Here is a 16,348-nt window from a genome sequence, read left to right as displayed (position 1 = left end):
CAGATTCCTAATGTCGATACTCTGCCATTTCATACTTGTAATCACAGGAAGTCAGCTATGCAAATGACACCAGCCTCAGGGCAGAAAGTAATTTTGCATGGGTTTCCTCTAGGTGTGGCAAGCGGACACTACTCTCTAGTTGTGGCGCGTGCGCTTCTCCTTGCTTGGCTTCTCTTGTCGCTAAGCATGGGCTCTACAGTGTGCGGGCTTCAGTAGCTGGCACAGGGACTCAGTAGTTCCAGCTCACAACATTAGAGCTCAAGCTCAGTAGGTGTGGTACGTAGGCTTAGTTGCCCCGCAGCATGTGGAATGCTCCCAGACCAGAGATGGAACTCGTGTCCCCTGCACTGGCAGGTGGGTTCTAACCACTGGACTGCCAGAGAAGCCCCACCTGGGAATATTTTATGAAGACTGTGGTAAAGATACATAAACATAAGTACACATGTCTATACAAAAACTCGTTGACCACAAGCACAAATTGCTGTAATTTTTAATCCCTAATCTAATAGCTGCAGGTTTAGGTTCCTGCAATGTGATAAGATCCATTTTATTGCATCTCAGCAGTCCCCAAAGCTTTAATGACCCAATGGTTGAATATATTCAAGTGAGCTGTAATATTGGTGCCAGCCAGTTTTGCTCACTCCAGTATGCATTCCAGATACAGGCTTCTGCAGGGTCCTGGATGTGCTACTACCTGCCTATAAAGTGGGAGGCTGTGGGGCAGAACTGGGTCATCTCTGAGGTCCTTTAGACCTACCTCTAAGACAGAACTCAAAAGGATAGAAATTATGCAGAGAGATAAGCCAGCATTTAAAAATCCAGGCTGAAACAACACTACTGTGTAAAACCACCAAGTTAAAATCTAAGAAGAAACTTAGAGCGAAGATGTCTGCCTATGATCCTGGGCACTCTGTTCAGACCCTGCACTGCCCTGGTCTGTCAGCCAACCAGGCATCAGAAGCCTGCAGGAGTGTCCCTTCCCCCACCCTGGTCACATGTCTGGCCACCACTGAGCCCCACAAGTCAATCTCCAATGCCCCAAATACTGTTCAGCCTGGAAATCACAGAGCGTCCTTCTCGCCACCCAACAGCAACAGAACAAGTAACTGGCCTCCCTGAAATTTGGATTGTGGTTTCCAGGGCTAAGAGCTTGAAGGTAAGTTTGCAGCGTGGAGCTTTAGATAGTATACAAAGCTAGGCAGATAAGGGGAAACATGCTTTACAGTATGACCAGAGTATTTAAGAGTGACCTTTACACATACTGAGGAGAAAAAGATGAGAGCTGAATAAATCCTCCAAATGAGCACTGAATATTTGCTTTTCCTTAAAAAAATTATAGTACATGTCATCTTGGTGCCTTGAGTTCATTGGTTTGGGGCACAAAACCTCACACCAAATGAACAGAAATGACAGGAGACTCATTCTTTCTGACATGCTGGTGAGTTCTTTTTTGTTCTCATGTGGTGAAACCGACTTCTAGGCAAATAACTTTCTATTGTCTTTGCCAAAGTTACAAGACTGACTGAAATATTTATGAAGTAAGCAAAAGCCCTGAGACTTGCCTCTTCCCCAGAAAACTATGGGAAAATAGATTGCATCTTTTAACGTAACATCTTGGGATAGAATTATATTGGACATGTCTGTTGTTAGGTTTTGGATAAACCTGGTTATGTTACTGGAAGTTTGCTTATGGATATTTTGTTTCTTGTTTTTCTTTCCTCTCCTGGGACGTGTACAGTTGGGGTCTGCTAAGCCCAGAGGCAACTGGTAACCTATTGATTGTGAAGATGGCCTTTCTCTAGCTTCTAGCTTAGTTTTTCCAAAAGTCCAGTATGACCCCATGCCATTCTCGTCAATTCAGTTCACAAAAGAAACCCTGATGAGCCCTTGGAGAGGTCCTTTTCTTAAATACTTTGGGCTATCAGAGGGGTTCATTGGATCCCATGTTGGGCAAGTCCCATGTTCTTAGATATAAGGTCAAATGGCTTAGAATATGGGGTATGAGGAAAAGCTCCTAAAAGACTGATCTTTTTTTTTTTTTAAGGCTGACTTTTGATGAATGTGGCACAACCCCTTTTTATCGTTAGTTTTTTTTCCTTCCGGAAACATGAATGTCTAACTTCAAGGATTTATTATCACATTTTGCCCTTCTTCCCTAATAAACTAGTTCTGTTTGTTTGCAGTGTCTAATGCAAATATCTGGAACAAAGTAGATTTGTTGGACTGAACTGATGCGTCCTTGTGGAAGGGAGGTGGGGGTGGGGTTGGTGGTTGGGAGGTGGGAGACGGGGGGTGGGGTGAGGGGAGTGTTTAAATGGCAAGTGATTCAATCACCAGGGTTTTGAAGGTCAAAACACACTATTGGCCCCTAAGACTGGCTGTATCACCACCTCCTTGCGCCAGTGGACACGAAAGTTGTTTGGCAGGGACCTTGATGTTCACTGGTGTGGCACTCTGGTCCTTAGCCTTACAGGCTTAAGGCATTGATTTGATCAGTAGGGTTTTTATTCTCAGGCTTCCCAGTTGTGATTGCATACTGGTGGCAGGAGCTGTGAAGTAGACTGGGGCCTTTAAGTGACATCAGACAGAAGAGAATTTAGTCTGATCCCTCACTGTAAAGCCATTCTCACTCCCAAAACAATCTATGGGCTAAAGATGGATGAGAAGATAATGGTGAGCTAGTTGCACCGTGGAGGGGCTGGTATAGGAAAGACTGCTGTTACAAGTTCTCTCCCTAGCTACATGCTGGGACTGCTGTGTTCTAACACCATTCCTTTGGCAATGTATTGAGGTGGATTGTTGTACTCATTAATGCTCTTTGGATGCAAGTAACTAAAATCAACTGAAGTTTGTTGTTGTTCAGTTGCTGTTGCTGAGTCTTTGAGACCTGCAGCACGGCGGGCTCCTGGTCCTTCACTATCTCCCAGAATTGCTCCAGTTCACTTCCACTGAGTCAGTGATACTATCTAACCATCTCAGCCTCTGCTTCCCCCTTCTTTTTGCCTTCAATCTTTCCCAACATTGAAGAGAAAGGGGGCTTAGTATACAGCCATGGGGAAGTATTATGGTTGGGACCTAAGAAAAGGTCTGGAATTCAGAAGTGGAAGGCTTCTTTCAGACCCCCTCTATCTTTTGTTTCTTGGCTTGTATTTTTCCCTCCCCACCTCCATCTTTCCCTCCCTGTCTCTCTTCCTTTCTTGGGTCCCAGAATCAGATAATCCAATTTGATTCTTGGCTCCACCGTGCCTGGCTCTGTGACTCAGGAAAATTTACTTAATTTCCATTTCCAACCTATAATGTAGGGATCAAAATTATGTACCTCACTGAATTTCAGTCAGGGTTAAATGAGATTATGAAAACAAAAATATTTAGCAATTAATTAATATGTGTTATATGAAATGGTGGAGACAGAACTTCTGTTTCAAAGTTTAGGTCATGATTGGGAACTTTTATGATTAGCCAGGTAGCTGCCAATCAGAGCACTAATCTAAACATTTTCCATATGGTCAACACTCTGCTTGAATTGTTTTAAAAGGATGGCTTTCTTCAAAGATAATCTGGGACAGCCTGGGTTCTTCTACTTCTGTATTCTCCTGGAAGGGAGCTTCTCTCAAACTGTGAGGAAGCAGGATCCAGCACAGAGGAGGTGAGGAGGGAACAGTCTCAGCTAGAGCAGAACTGGAAGGTAGGCCTCTACCTGAATCTAAGCTACATTATGGCTCCATACTTCTGTGGCTCTGGAGAGTTTCCACCTCTGTTTGCATCTGTATTGCCCTTTTGATTTCATTTTTGCTTGGTTTCTAATCTGAAAATCCATAGACCGTGAAATATGAAAAACCATATTTTAAGAAACATGTTGGAAAATTCTTACTTCATTTGTATTATTCAGAAACTGTTGACTGTGTCAGAAAGCCAGCTCAAACATGAGAAAAAATAAAGGGAATTTATCAGCTCAACACAACTGACAAGGCCAGTTCAGAATTAACTGACTTAGGTAGTTACAGTTTTACAACTTAGGGAGCTGCCTTTTTTATTTCTTTTTCTTGGGGATGGTTTTGATCACCACCTCCTGTGTAGTGTCATGAATCTCTGTCCATAGTTCTTCAGGCACTCTATCAGATCTAATCCTTTGAATCTATTTGTCGCTTCCACTGTATAATGGTAAGGGATTTGACTTAGGTTATACCTGAATGGCCTAGTGGTTTTCCCTACTTTCTTCAATTTGATTCTGAATTTGGCAATAAGGAGTTCATGATCTGAGCCGCTGTCAACTCCCAGTCTTGTTTTTGCTGACTGTGTAGAGCTTCTCCTTCTTTGGCTGCCAAGAATATAATCAATCTGATTGACCATCTGGTGATGTCCATGTGTCAAATGGTCTCTTGTGTTGTTGGAAGAGGGTGTTTGCTATGACCAGTGCATTCTCTTGGCAAAACTTTGTTAGCCTTTGCACTGCTTCATGTTTTACTGCAAGGCCAAATTTGCCAGTTACTCCAGGTTATCTCTTGACTTCCCACTTTTGCATTCTAGTCCCCTATGATGAAAAGGACATCTATTTTTGGTATTCATTCTAGAAGTTCTTTTAAGTCATCATAGAACCATTTGGCTCAGTCTGGCTCAGCTTCTTCAGCATTAGTCGTTGGGGCATAGACTTGGATTACTGTGATATTGAATGGTTTGCCTTGGAAAAGAACAGAGATCATTCTGTCATTTTTAAGATTGCACCCAAGTACTGCATTTTGGACTCTTTTGTTGACTATGAGGGCTACTCCATTTCTTCTAAGTGATTCTTGCCCACAGTAGTAGATATAATGGTCATCTGAATGAAATTTGCCCATTCTGGTCCATTTCAGCTCACTGATTTCTAAAATGTTGATGTTCATTCACTCTTGCCATCTCCTGTTTGACCACTTTCAATTTACCTTGATTCATGAACCTAATATTCCAGGTTCCTATGCAGTATTGTTGTTTACAGCATTGGACTTTACTTCCATCACCAGTCACATCCACAACTAGGCATTGTTTTTGCTTTGGTTCAGCCTCTTCACTCCTTTTGGAGCTATTCTCCACTCTTCCCCAGTAGCATAGGCAGCACCTACTGACCTGGAGAGTTCATCTTTCAATATCTCTTATGGTCTTGACAGACTGGAACCTGGGGACAGGAGTCAACAAAAAGAAGGTGAAGAAAAGAAGGATGCGGGGGACCCAAGTCGCTAGTGGAACAAGGGTACTTTATTCATGGCAGCGTGTGCTTATATATTGTTATACAAGGAAGCTTTAGGCAGAAAGATAAAGTTGAGCAAAAAACACTGAAACCAGACGCTTAACAACAGTAACTAAGGGAATAACAATCGTCACAGGGCCAGAAGACAATCCATATATTGCAAATAGGAATATGACCAAGTAGTTTTACAGAAAAGTAAAAAGGTTACTGAAAGGAATCCATGTATGTGTTTTGCCTCATGGCCTGAGTCCTGAGAACTGTGTGCAGCTCTGCTCATTCCTGGTTTCCAGGAACTGATAAGGAACCGAAGGCCCTTGAGAAACAGAAAACAACATATAGGATCCCTTAAAATTAAATGTTCCCTGACAATTCCTCCTTTTTTATTATTTTTGTTAAAAAGGTCCTGAGCAATGGAGTTTGTTTAATTTGAAAAATACTTGTTGAAAGGCATCAGTTCAGTTCAGTTCAGTTCAGTTGCTCGATTGTGTCCGACTCTTTGCAACCCCATGAATCGCAGCACACCAGGCCTCCCTGTCCATTAGCAACTCCCAGAGTTTACCCAAACTCGTGTCCATTGAGTCGGTGATGCCATCCAGCCATCTCATCCTCTGTTGTCTCCTTCTCCTTCTGCCCCCAATCCCTCCCAGCATCAGAGTCTTTTCCAATGAGTCAAATCTTTGCATGAGGTGGCCAAAGTGCTGGAGTTTCAGCTTCATCATCAGTCCTTCTAATGTACACCCAGGACTGATCTCCTTTAGAATGGACTGGTTGGATCTCCTTGCAGTCCAAGGGACTTGCAAGAGTCTTCTTCAACATCACAGTTCAAAAGCATCAATTCTTTGGCACTCAGCTTTCTTCACAGTCCAACTCTCACATCCATACATGGCCATTGGAAAAACCACAGCCTTGGCTAGATGGACCTTAGTCGGCAAAGTAATGTCTCTGCTTTTGAATATGCTATCTAGGTTGGTCATAACTTTCCTTCCAAGGAGTAAGTGTCTTTTAATTTCATGGCTGCAATCACCATCTGCAGTGATTTTGGAGCCCCCAAAAATAAAGCCTGACACTGTTTCCACTGTTTCCCTATTTCCCATGAAGTGATGGGACCAGATGCCATGATCTTCGTTTTCTGAATGTTGAGCTTTAAGCCAACTTTTTCACTCTCCTCTTTCACTTTCATCAACAGGCTTTTTAGTTCCTCTTCACTTTCTACCATAAGGGTAGTATCATCTGCATATCTGAGGTTATTGATATTTCTCCCAGAAATCTTGATTTCAGTTGTGCTTCCTCCAGCCCAGCGTTTCTCATGATGTACTCTGCATATAAGTTAAATAAGCAGGGTGACAATATACAGCCTTGACATACTCCTTTTCCTGTTTGGAACCAGTCTGCTGTTCCATGTCCAGTTCTAACTGTTGCTTCCTGACCTGCACACAGGTTTTTTAAGGGGCAGGTCAGGTGGTCTGGTATTCCCATCTCTTTCAGAATTTTCCACAGTTTATTGTGATCCACACAGTCAAAGGCTTTGGCATAGTCAATAAAACAGAAATCAATGTTTTTCTGGAACTCTCTTTCCTTTTTGATGATCCAGCGGATGTTGGCAATTTGATCTCTGGTTCCTCTGCCTTTTCTAAAACCAGCTTGAACATCTGGAAGTTCACGGTTCATGTATTGCTGAAGCCTGGCTTGGAGAATTTTGAGCATTACTTTACTAGCGTGTGAGATGAGAGCAATTGTGTGGTAGTTTGAGCATTCTTTGGCATTGCCTTTCTTTAGGATTGGAATGAAAACTGACCTTTTCCAGTCCTGTGGCCACTGCTGAGTTTTCCAAATGTGCTGGCATATTGAGTGCAGCACTTTCACAGCATCATCTTTCAGGATTTGAAACAGCTCAACTGGAATTCCATCACCTCCACTAGCTTTGTTCATAGTGATGCTTCCTAAGGCCCACTTGACTTCACATTCCAGGGTGTCTGGCTCTAGGTGAGTGATCACACCATGGTGATTACCTGGATCGTGAAGATCTATTTTGTACAGTTCTTCTGTGTATTCTTGCCACCTCTTCTTAATATCTTCTGCTTCTGTTAGGTCCATACCATTTCTGTCCTTTATTGACCCCATCTTTGCATGAAATATTCCCTTGGTATCTCTAATTTTCTTGAAGAGATCTCTAGTCTTTCCCATTCTGTTGTTTTCCTCTATTTCTTTGCATTGGTATACAACAAATATAATTACCAGGACAATTACCAATGTTACAGCACCAGACCCAATACTATGAGTAATACTTTGGAACCATCTTCAAGAGTCTAGCCCAGATAATTGATCAACTAGCTGTTCAGCTAAAGTTTTCAAATTATTGGAAGAGGGCAGACTTTTAGAGAAGGTTTCAAAGATTTCTTTTTGTAATAATTGTGCATTTAGGGAAGCATTATCATGTATGTCTTGCAAATGAAATTTATTTGTTCCCAGATGTAGGCACTATAGTTGAACTGAACAGCAGTGACACAAAATTGAGTAGAATTCCAATCACATTTTAATATTATTAGTTTTTGTAAATCTATTAATTGATTTCCAACACATTTGGTGGCTGTTTTTAGTTCCTGGATGCAGTCAAGTGGTTTAAAGCCCAAGGTCACAGCAGACATCCTGGGAGTTGTGATTCCAAGTGTGTTGTTTGGGATGGGCTGGTGATCTTATTCCTGGTTACAGTGGTTCTCACGTGGCTGCTGCCTTCCGTGACCCTGTTGGTGTGAAGGAGGAGCTGTACTGAGGTGGTCCAGTACACCACTGAGGTGGTTATATATACTGAGGTGGTTTTCAGGAAACTCACGTTTTAAAAATAGATAATAGATACCTGATGTCAGCATTTGGATCTTCAAGTCGCTACTTAAGAATACATTCTTGGGGGACTTCACCCTGGCTGTCCAGTGGTTAAGACTCTGAGTTTTCAGTGCAGGAGGTGTGGGTTCAATCTCTGGTTGGAGAATTAAGATCCCATGTGCTACGCCACACAGCCAAAAAAAAAAAAAAAAAAGATTCTTGGATTAAGTCTGCATTTCCTACCTCCTTGCACAAATCCTGAAGGGAGAAAACAGAAATCAGGATAAGTTTGAGATTCGGTTCCTTGGGTCCTCCTCCTTCAGACATGGACAGTAGACATCATCCTGAAACCCACAGAGCTAAACTCCCTCAGCTGGGAAATATCTTGCTTGAATATCTCAGAAGCCAAAAATGTACTTATCTTCATTCCATACGTTCTGCGTTGACTTCACAGAGGTTGAAACACACACTGTTATGGGAATGGCAAAATGCTAACAGGCTTGCACTTGTGTGAAAAATACCAAGTTGAACTACTTCCCAACAGCCCAAGCCTCTGAGGAGATGGTTGCTTTTGCAGGGGAGGTGGTTGCTAGTCACAGTGTATGTTCTAGGAATGAGTTTTTGCCCTTCATGACATAAAGGTGTTATACCTGTGTGAGCACATGGTAATGTCTGATGTTGAAATAAATAGACCTTTAGGAGTCTTTGGAGGATTAAATTAGACCAGGTATATAAAGTGCCATTCACCACACTTACACGGAGAAGGCAATGGCAACCCACTCCAGTACTCTTGCCTGGAAAAGCCCAGGGACGGAGGAGCCTGGTAGGCTGCAGTCCATGGTGTTGCTAAGAGTCGGACACAACTGAGCGACTTCGCTTTCACTTTAGTTCCTGTATTTCATCTTGAATTTCCTCATCTATCTGTGCCTGAGTAGCCCACATAGTATGAGCATCTTTGGTCCAATTTTGAATAAAGTTTTGCGTTTGAATTGAGGTTTGTAAAGTGATGCCTGTGACAGCGGCAGCAGTATAAATGGCTATTAATCTCAAAATAGCAAGAATCAACCATCCAACGAATAGTTTAGATCGCCGGAGTAATTCAGTGAACAGTCGGGAGGCAAGTCCTGCCATGGGACGCTCTTTCTAGGGATTCATATTTCAAAGAAACAGAGGAATTAAGACAAGTGTACAATTTGTAATCTATACAAGTCACAAAACATAGAGTCTTATTAAATTGTAAGGTCTCTATAGCTATAACAAAAGGAAGAGGAACGTAAGCTTGTATAAAATTTGAATGACTATAACGAAAGGAATAGTTATCATGTGTTGAAGAGCAAGCCCAGCAGAGCCATACCGGCCACAGTCATGTCCGTCAGGGACCAGCGGTTGAGGTGCTCTTGGCCCTTTTGGCTCTCGGTTGCTGTATTGTTTTCGTAGAGTTCCACAAAAATGTCCCAGTCGCCATTCTCCTGGATCCAAGGCTCTAGGTGGTCATTTAGGTAAGTGGCCATCCAAGTCGTGACCTGACTTACCAATACCTGCATCTCCTTGACTATGCTTTTCATGCATAGTGCCCCACCGAAGGAAAAAAAGGCCACATTGCGACCCCAGTTCACCCCATCCTGGAAGAGTTCATTTATTACCTGTTCAAAGCTCTGATATGCTGTCCCTGGGGTGATGTGGAGCTGGGACGTCAGGTCGCTGAATGTCTGTTGGTACCTCAATTCACACTCATTGCTTGCCTCCCTCAGGGCTTGCTTCACCACTGCCATGGGGATCATTTTCCTGGCGTCCAAGCTTCTTCTGTGACCAGTGGCTCCATTCACCACAGGGCTATCTGCCAGGTGCCAGGATGGGTTGCCACTGATGGCACTGGGGGTTTCCATATCTGATTCTGTCCCTTCTAGGGTCTCAGTTCTGTTCTCTTCCATGTCACTAAACTGACTCCAGCTGTATCCTTTCTGGAAAAACTTGTAAGAGAGAAAGTCAACCACTAGTTCCCAGTTGCTCTGAGACATTTTTATAATAAGGATGGGTTCCACCAGTCTATTGTCTAAAATACCTGTAGTAAAAAAAGGGGGTTAGGTATATAGGTCCAATAAGTATGATTAATTAACTCTGCTTGAGCGGGGGAAGCAAAAGCAAGCAATGCAAGCACAGCAACAAAATTACTTTCCAGATTCCGACACTTTTGTGGAACTCTACAAAAACAATATAGCAACCGAGAGCCAAAAGGACCAAGAGCACTTCAATTCCGGATTCAGAGGATTCCCTGTTGAAAAACCAGATTTTTAGCTTGATTAGTAAGGGTTTTGTTTATCTCTCGGTAAGGAGATCATAAGGTTGATGACGTTGAGGGTGATGTTTCTTGGAGATTTTTAGAGTCACATGGTTTGTATTGGAATTTTTTCTTCCTGGGAATTTTGTTCCTTCTTTTTTATTTTTAACACCGGAGGCTCTCCTGGGGCAGATCGTCTGAAGAGGGAGCCAACTGATTTTCATTGGGTTTATCTGGAGAAATACAAGCATACCCTTTTCCCTGTAAGATTAATTTCCCAGATTTCCATTGTTTAGTTAGCCCATCTTGATACCAAATGGGCAGAGGAAGGGAAGTGTCTTTCAATTCCTAGAAATGTTTTTCTGCTTATGTCAAGATAACTCCTTGTGGTGAGTTTTAAAATTTTTTAAATAAATAAAGCTGTATTAACAATAGTTATAGGATTAAAGAATATCTTACATTGCAATCTAGTGAAGTCTGCTTTGGATAGGGAAGATAGAATTGTTCCTGTGTATTCCTCCTTTTTTAATTTTTTAATTTGTAGTTTCAGTGTGTGAAATGGGGCAAGTGTGATTCCTAATAACAGATTGTAATTCAAGAAAAAGTTGTGGAATAACAGATTGATTAGAATTTATGGTAGAAGTTTCTATATTTTTTAATATAAAGACTGAATATGAAGAGTCAGAAATTATATTAATAGCGTAAAGATGTAGGTGAATAACCTGAATAAGGGCATATAATTTGTTTTGTTGAGCAGAATGAAATTTAGTATAAAAGGCTTTATATTTTTTAAGAGACCAAAATGAGGCTTTGGTGTTTTTAGTCCCAAGGCTATGGTTTTTCCTGTGGTCATGTATGGATGTGAGAGTTGGACTGTGAAGAAGGCTGAGCTCTGAAGAATTGATGCTTTTGAACTGTGGTGTTGGAGAAGACTCTTGAGGGTCCCTTGGACTGTAAGGAGATCTAGCCAGTCCATTCTGAAGGAGATCAGCCCTGGGATTTCTTTGGAAGGAATGATGCTAAAGCTGAAGCTCCAGTACTTTGGCCACCTCATGCGAAGAGTTGACTCATTGGAAAAGACTCAGATGCTGGGAGGGATTGGGGGCAGGAGGAGAAGGGAACGACAGAGGATGAGATGGCTGGATGGCATCACTGACTCGATGGACGTGAGTCTGAGTGAACTCTGGGAGTTGGTGATGGACAGGGAGGCCTTGCGTGCTGCAATTCATGGGGTTGCAAAGAGTCGGACACGACTAAGCGACTGAACTGAACTGATATAGAAAACATCAGCTCGAGGTATAGACTGTGATGTAACAATGTGAGAGATAATAAATTCAATATTTTTGAAGAAATTCCAAAGTTTATTAGAAGGGTAATGAAATGAAATTCTCTGAAATAGTCTAAGAAGGCTATTTGGAAATTGGTAGAAGTTTTTAATGTATTTTTAAATTGAGTTTCATCAATAGGCAATAAAATTTGGTGAGGATCAGAGCCAATTAAAGTCTTAGTTTTATTTTTCTTATTGAATACTTATTAGAGCAATCAAATCAAGATAGGGCATAAGTGACTTTATCTCTCTAAAATAGGTATATATCCATTTTATTGGGTGTTCTTGTTGGGCAAGAAGTGTTGTGGGAGAATGGAGAGAGGGGAGTATAAACAACTCTAAAGGCAATTTGTCTAATATGGGTAAGAAATTGTTTTTGTAATTTATTTAGTATTAAACAGAATTCTTTTTGTGTCTCTTGTGAAAGTGAATGAGGGCTATTTGAATCAGGATCTTCTTCCGAAGTATTAAATAAATTAGTCAGTTGATAATTTATAATGTCCAAAGAGGGTTTAGTCCAGTAGTTGGGGAGTAATATGTTGTCTATTAACAACAGATTTTAAGTAATGGAAAGGTGTAGAGGTTTGAATTTTTTTAAGAGCAATAATTAATCTAGAATCTTTTAAGCATTGTTGAGTTATGTCAAATATCTGTTGAGTCTCTAAAATAGATGGAGCTGAAAACAATATATCATCCATATAATGACTAACAAGAAAGTCAGGAAATTGTTTTCTCACAGGTTCAAGGGCTTTGGCTACATAATATTGACACATGGTGGAAGAATGCATCATTCCTTGAGGCAATACAGTCCATTGATAATCACTTATGAGGCCTGATACGACTAGGAAAAGGAAGAGAGAAGGCAAATCTTTCTCGGTCTAGAGGGTGTAAAGGTATAGTAAAAAAGCAATCCTGTAAATCTGTAATAATAATAAGCCAGTTTTGAGGAATAGTGGTAGGTGATGGAATTTTTGGTTGTAATGTATCCACAGGTTTTATAGACGCATTAACTTTTTGAAGGTCTGTTCAGCGATGCGATTTGTTAGATTTTGTTTGTTTTACAAAAATGAGAGAATTTTAAGGGGAACAAGATTTCTCAATATGTTTTCATTTTAATTGTGTATCGATAAGTTTCTTAGCAGCCTTTAGTTTCTCTTTTGTAAGGGGCCATTGTTTTGTCCAAATAGGCTCGTCACTTTTTCAAGTTATTTTAATAATTGCATTGTTTGTTAAGTGAGCCCCTAAGAAAAATGTGGAATATATATTTGAGCTCATCATTGCATAAGTAAATCTCTTTTTATTAAATTAAGAGGTGCATCTATCATGTAGGGTCGTAATCTTGTAGCTGGCCTTTTGGTCCCTCACATGGATATATTTGGACATGTTGATAAACCGCTTGTATTTTAGTTTGAGAAACTCTTGCGATTTGGCAAGAAATTTTCTGTATAGGCCAAGATTTGGGCCATAAACGTTTGGAGATAATAGTAATATCAAATCCAGTATCAAAAAGACCAGAAAAAATTTTGCCATTAATTTTGAGATTTATATTTGGTCGGGTATATTCAGATATAATTGATGTCCATAAGGATTGTTTCTGATCTGTACTGCCGTATCCACCTGTCCGCATACCATCAGAGGAATTAATAGAAATGTAAGGCAAAAGAAGCAATTGAGCAATTTTATCTCCCGTTTTAAATTGCCATAATATTTGAGATGACATTATAATTTGAATTTCTCCCTTATAATCAGAATCAAATAATCTAGGGTGAACAGTAATTTCTTTAGAAGTCAGACTAGATCGGCCAAGTAAAAGACCGAAGTTTTGTGGGGGTAAGGGTCCAAAAAGTCCAGTAGGTATTTTAAAGGGATTACTTGAGGAAAAACGAGAAAATCATTTAAGGCTGGTATATGGATGGCAGCACTGCCGGATGTTGAGGGTTTGAGGGAAAAGATGGAGTTTGTCCCTGGAGTTCATTGATGGGGACCTGGGGAGTCCCCAGCTTGGAGTTTTTCAAAATAAGCTTTCCTTCAACATCATATTTAGACTGACATACCCTGGCCCAATGTATCCCTTTATGGCAACGAGGGCAAAATCCTGGAGGTTTTTTTTAGCAGTTTTAATTTTTTCTGTGTGTTTTTTAGGACAATCTTTTTTTTTAAACGTGTCTTATCCCCATATGTAAAGCATCTTTCATTCCCCCTTTTAAAGGCAGCAGCCATTGTTTCAGCTAACATTTGCATTTTTTGAGTTTCTGATCTTAAATTGTGACAACCCTTCAGACAGTCAATAATATTCCCAGTCTCATGAATTGGAGCGATAGCTCTTTGACATTCCTGATTGGCATTCTCATAAGCAAGCAGTTTTTCTATCTTCCTTTTGGCTTTTTCTCTGATAACACTATGGGAAATAGCAACTTTCAATATAGCTAAAAAATCAGCATCGGCTTCATTAGGTCCTTGGAATATTTTAGTGTCGCTGTCTTCAGGTTTTATTGACTTGTAACTTTCCAGGGGGAAATACGATGTTGGGGTTTACCCACATCCATAGGTTGGGCTCAAAATATGGACCATCTTTGTCAGAACTGGGTGGCTCAGTTCTTTGGAGTTTATATTTGGGAAGGTTTTGTCCGGCTAAGGGCAGGTGTGACGTGGTAAAGGCTAGAAAGAACTCGTTTTCCATGTCTCAGTCTAGTAACTCATAAAGCTTTTGTTGTGAAGGAGAATGAGTAAGTAGAAAGTTTTTTCTTACAAATGTGAATGTGTGTTAAAGGCTTATCACCATCATTTTAGAAAGTATTGTTAGCTTTAGTGTCAAAAAGAGCCTCAGAAGAGTCGTTGTTAGAGTCACTTTGTCCTTGAGTTGAGAGGACTTTCGGTTTGGCGCCCGTTGTGAGAGGAGCAGCAGTTGGTGGGAAAATTCTGAAATATTTTATGTGGTTCTAATTGGGCCTTTTGTAAAGTCTTATCATCTAATTCATATCCATGTAACAAGTGTTTTGACTGTTGTTGAATATCAGGGGGGCTAAAATTTTTTTGGAAAGGTAAAATCATGGCTTTAATGAGGGCCCATAGGGCCAGAAATCTATTGGAATATTTTTTTCCCCGTCTTGCGGCTCGTTTAACATTCTCTCTAACCCGGTTCCAAATCTTGAAATCAAAATTGCTTTCATCAGGGAACCAGGGATTATGTTCAATTACCATTTGGAGACAAGCCTCTAATCACTGACACGAAACCAAAAGTCCTTGAATTTTAAATAAATAATGAATAGAAAAGCGGTGGGGCTTTCCAGCCGTTTGTCCCATAACCTCACGCTTACCGTCCTCAGGAGGTCCACAGCCACTCCATCCGCTTGCCAAGGGCATGCTCCAGGTCCCTGTTTCAGGCGCCATTTGTTATGGTCTTGACAGACTGGAACCTGGGGACAGGAGTCGACAAAAAGAAGGTGAAGAAAAGAAGGATGCAGGGGACCCAAGTCTCCAGTGGAACAAGGGTACTTTATTCATGGCAGCGTGTGCTTATATATTGTTATACAAGGAAGCTTTAGGCAGAAAGATAAGGTTGAGCAAAAAACACCAAAACCAGATGCTTAACAACAGTAACTAAGGGAATAACAATCGTCACAGGGCCAGAAGATAATCCATGTATTGGAAATAGGAACATGACTAAGTAGTTTTACAGAAAAGTAAAAAGGTTACTGAAGGGAATCCATGTATGTGTTTTGCCTCATGACCTGAGTCCTGAGAACTGTGTGCAGCTCTGCTCATTCCTGGTTTCCAGGAACTGATAAGGAACCGAAGGCCCTTGAGAAACAGAAAACAACATATAGGATCCCTTAAAATTAAACATTCCCTGACAAGTATCATATCTTTTTGCCTTTCATACTGTTCATGGGGTTCTCAAGGCAAGAATGCTGAAATGGTTTGCCAGCCTCTTCTCCAGGGGAACACATTCCGTCAGATCTCTCCACCATGACTTGTCAGTAGCATGGCTCACGGTTTCACTGAGTTAGGCAAGGTTGTGATCCATGGGTTCAGTTTGGTTAGTTTTCTGTGATTGTGGCTTTCATTCTGTCTGCCCTCTGATGGGTGAGGATAAGAGGCTTGTGGAAACTTCCTGGTGGGAGGAAGAGGGGAAGAAATGGGTAGGTGGGAGGAAGAGGCTGTGGGTAAAACTGGGTCTTGCTCTGGTGGGCAGGGCCATGCTCAGTAAATCTTTAATCTAGTATTCTGCTGATGGGTGGGGCTGTATTCCCTCCCTGTAGTTTGGCCTGAGGTCCAACTATGGTGGGGTAATGGCAACCTCCTTCAAAAGAACTTATGCCTGCACACAGCTCCCAGGACTGTTGTAGTCAGTGCCCCTGACACTGTGGCAGGCCACTGTCAATGCACACCTCCGCCAGAGACTCCTGGGCACTCACAGGCAAGTCTGGCTCAGTCTCTTGTGGGGTGACTGCTCCTGGGTCCTGGTGCACACAAGGTTTCATTGTGCCCTCCAAGAGTCTGTTTCCCTGGGGGTTCTCAGTCCTTTTCCTGGATCTGCAGGTTGGGAAATCTGTTGTAGGCCCTAGAACTTTTGCAACAGTGTGAGAAATTCTTTGCTATAATTTTTCTCCAGTTTGTGGGTCATCTGCTTGGCAGCTCTATGATGGTGCTAATGGTGATCTCCTCCAAGAGGACTTATGCCACACGCCTCGTCTCCCAG

At 41.4% G+C, this 16,348-nt stretch overlaps 2 protein-coding genes across 3 annotated transcripts in view; one reads left to right on the top strand and one right to left on the bottom strand.

Moving 5' to 3' along the window:
- Nucleotides 1-1,040: 1,040 nt before the first annotated feature.
- SLC4A5 (solute carrier family 4 member 5) overlaps nt 1,041-16,348 on the top strand; it is a 123,194-nt gene continuing 107,886 nt past the window's right edge. For both annotated transcript variants that reach the window (XM_042248106.2, XM_042248105.1), the window contains exon 1: nt 1,041-1,156. The gene's annotated coding sequence lies outside the window, so the exon portion shown is untranslated. The remainder of the gene's footprint in view (nt 1,157-16,348) is intronic.
- LOC101106158 (bcl-2-like protein 1) lies at nt 9,361-10,214 on the bottom strand. Its single transcript, XM_027965908.3, has 2 exons — nt 9,685-10,214; nt 9,361-9,507 (listed from the first exon to the last, which is right to left on the bottom strand). The coding sequence occupies exons 1-2, from the start codon at nt 10,057-10,059 to the stop codon at nt 9,361-9,363; spliced, it is 522 nt and encodes a 173-aa protein (XP_027821709.2). The 5' UTR covers nt 10,060-10,214.

This window comes from Ovis aries, chromosome 3, assembly GCF_016772045.2.
Source record: "Ovis aries strain OAR_USU_Benz2616 breed Rambouillet chromosome 3, ARS-UI_Ramb_v3.0, whole genome shotgun sequence".
Taxonomy (NCBI): domain Eukaryota; kingdom Metazoa; phylum Chordata; class Mammalia; order Artiodactyla; family Bovidae; genus Ovis; species Ovis aries.
The sequence above is the reverse complement of the archived record's forward strand: the minus strand, read 5'-3'. Positions and strand labels throughout refer to the sequence as shown.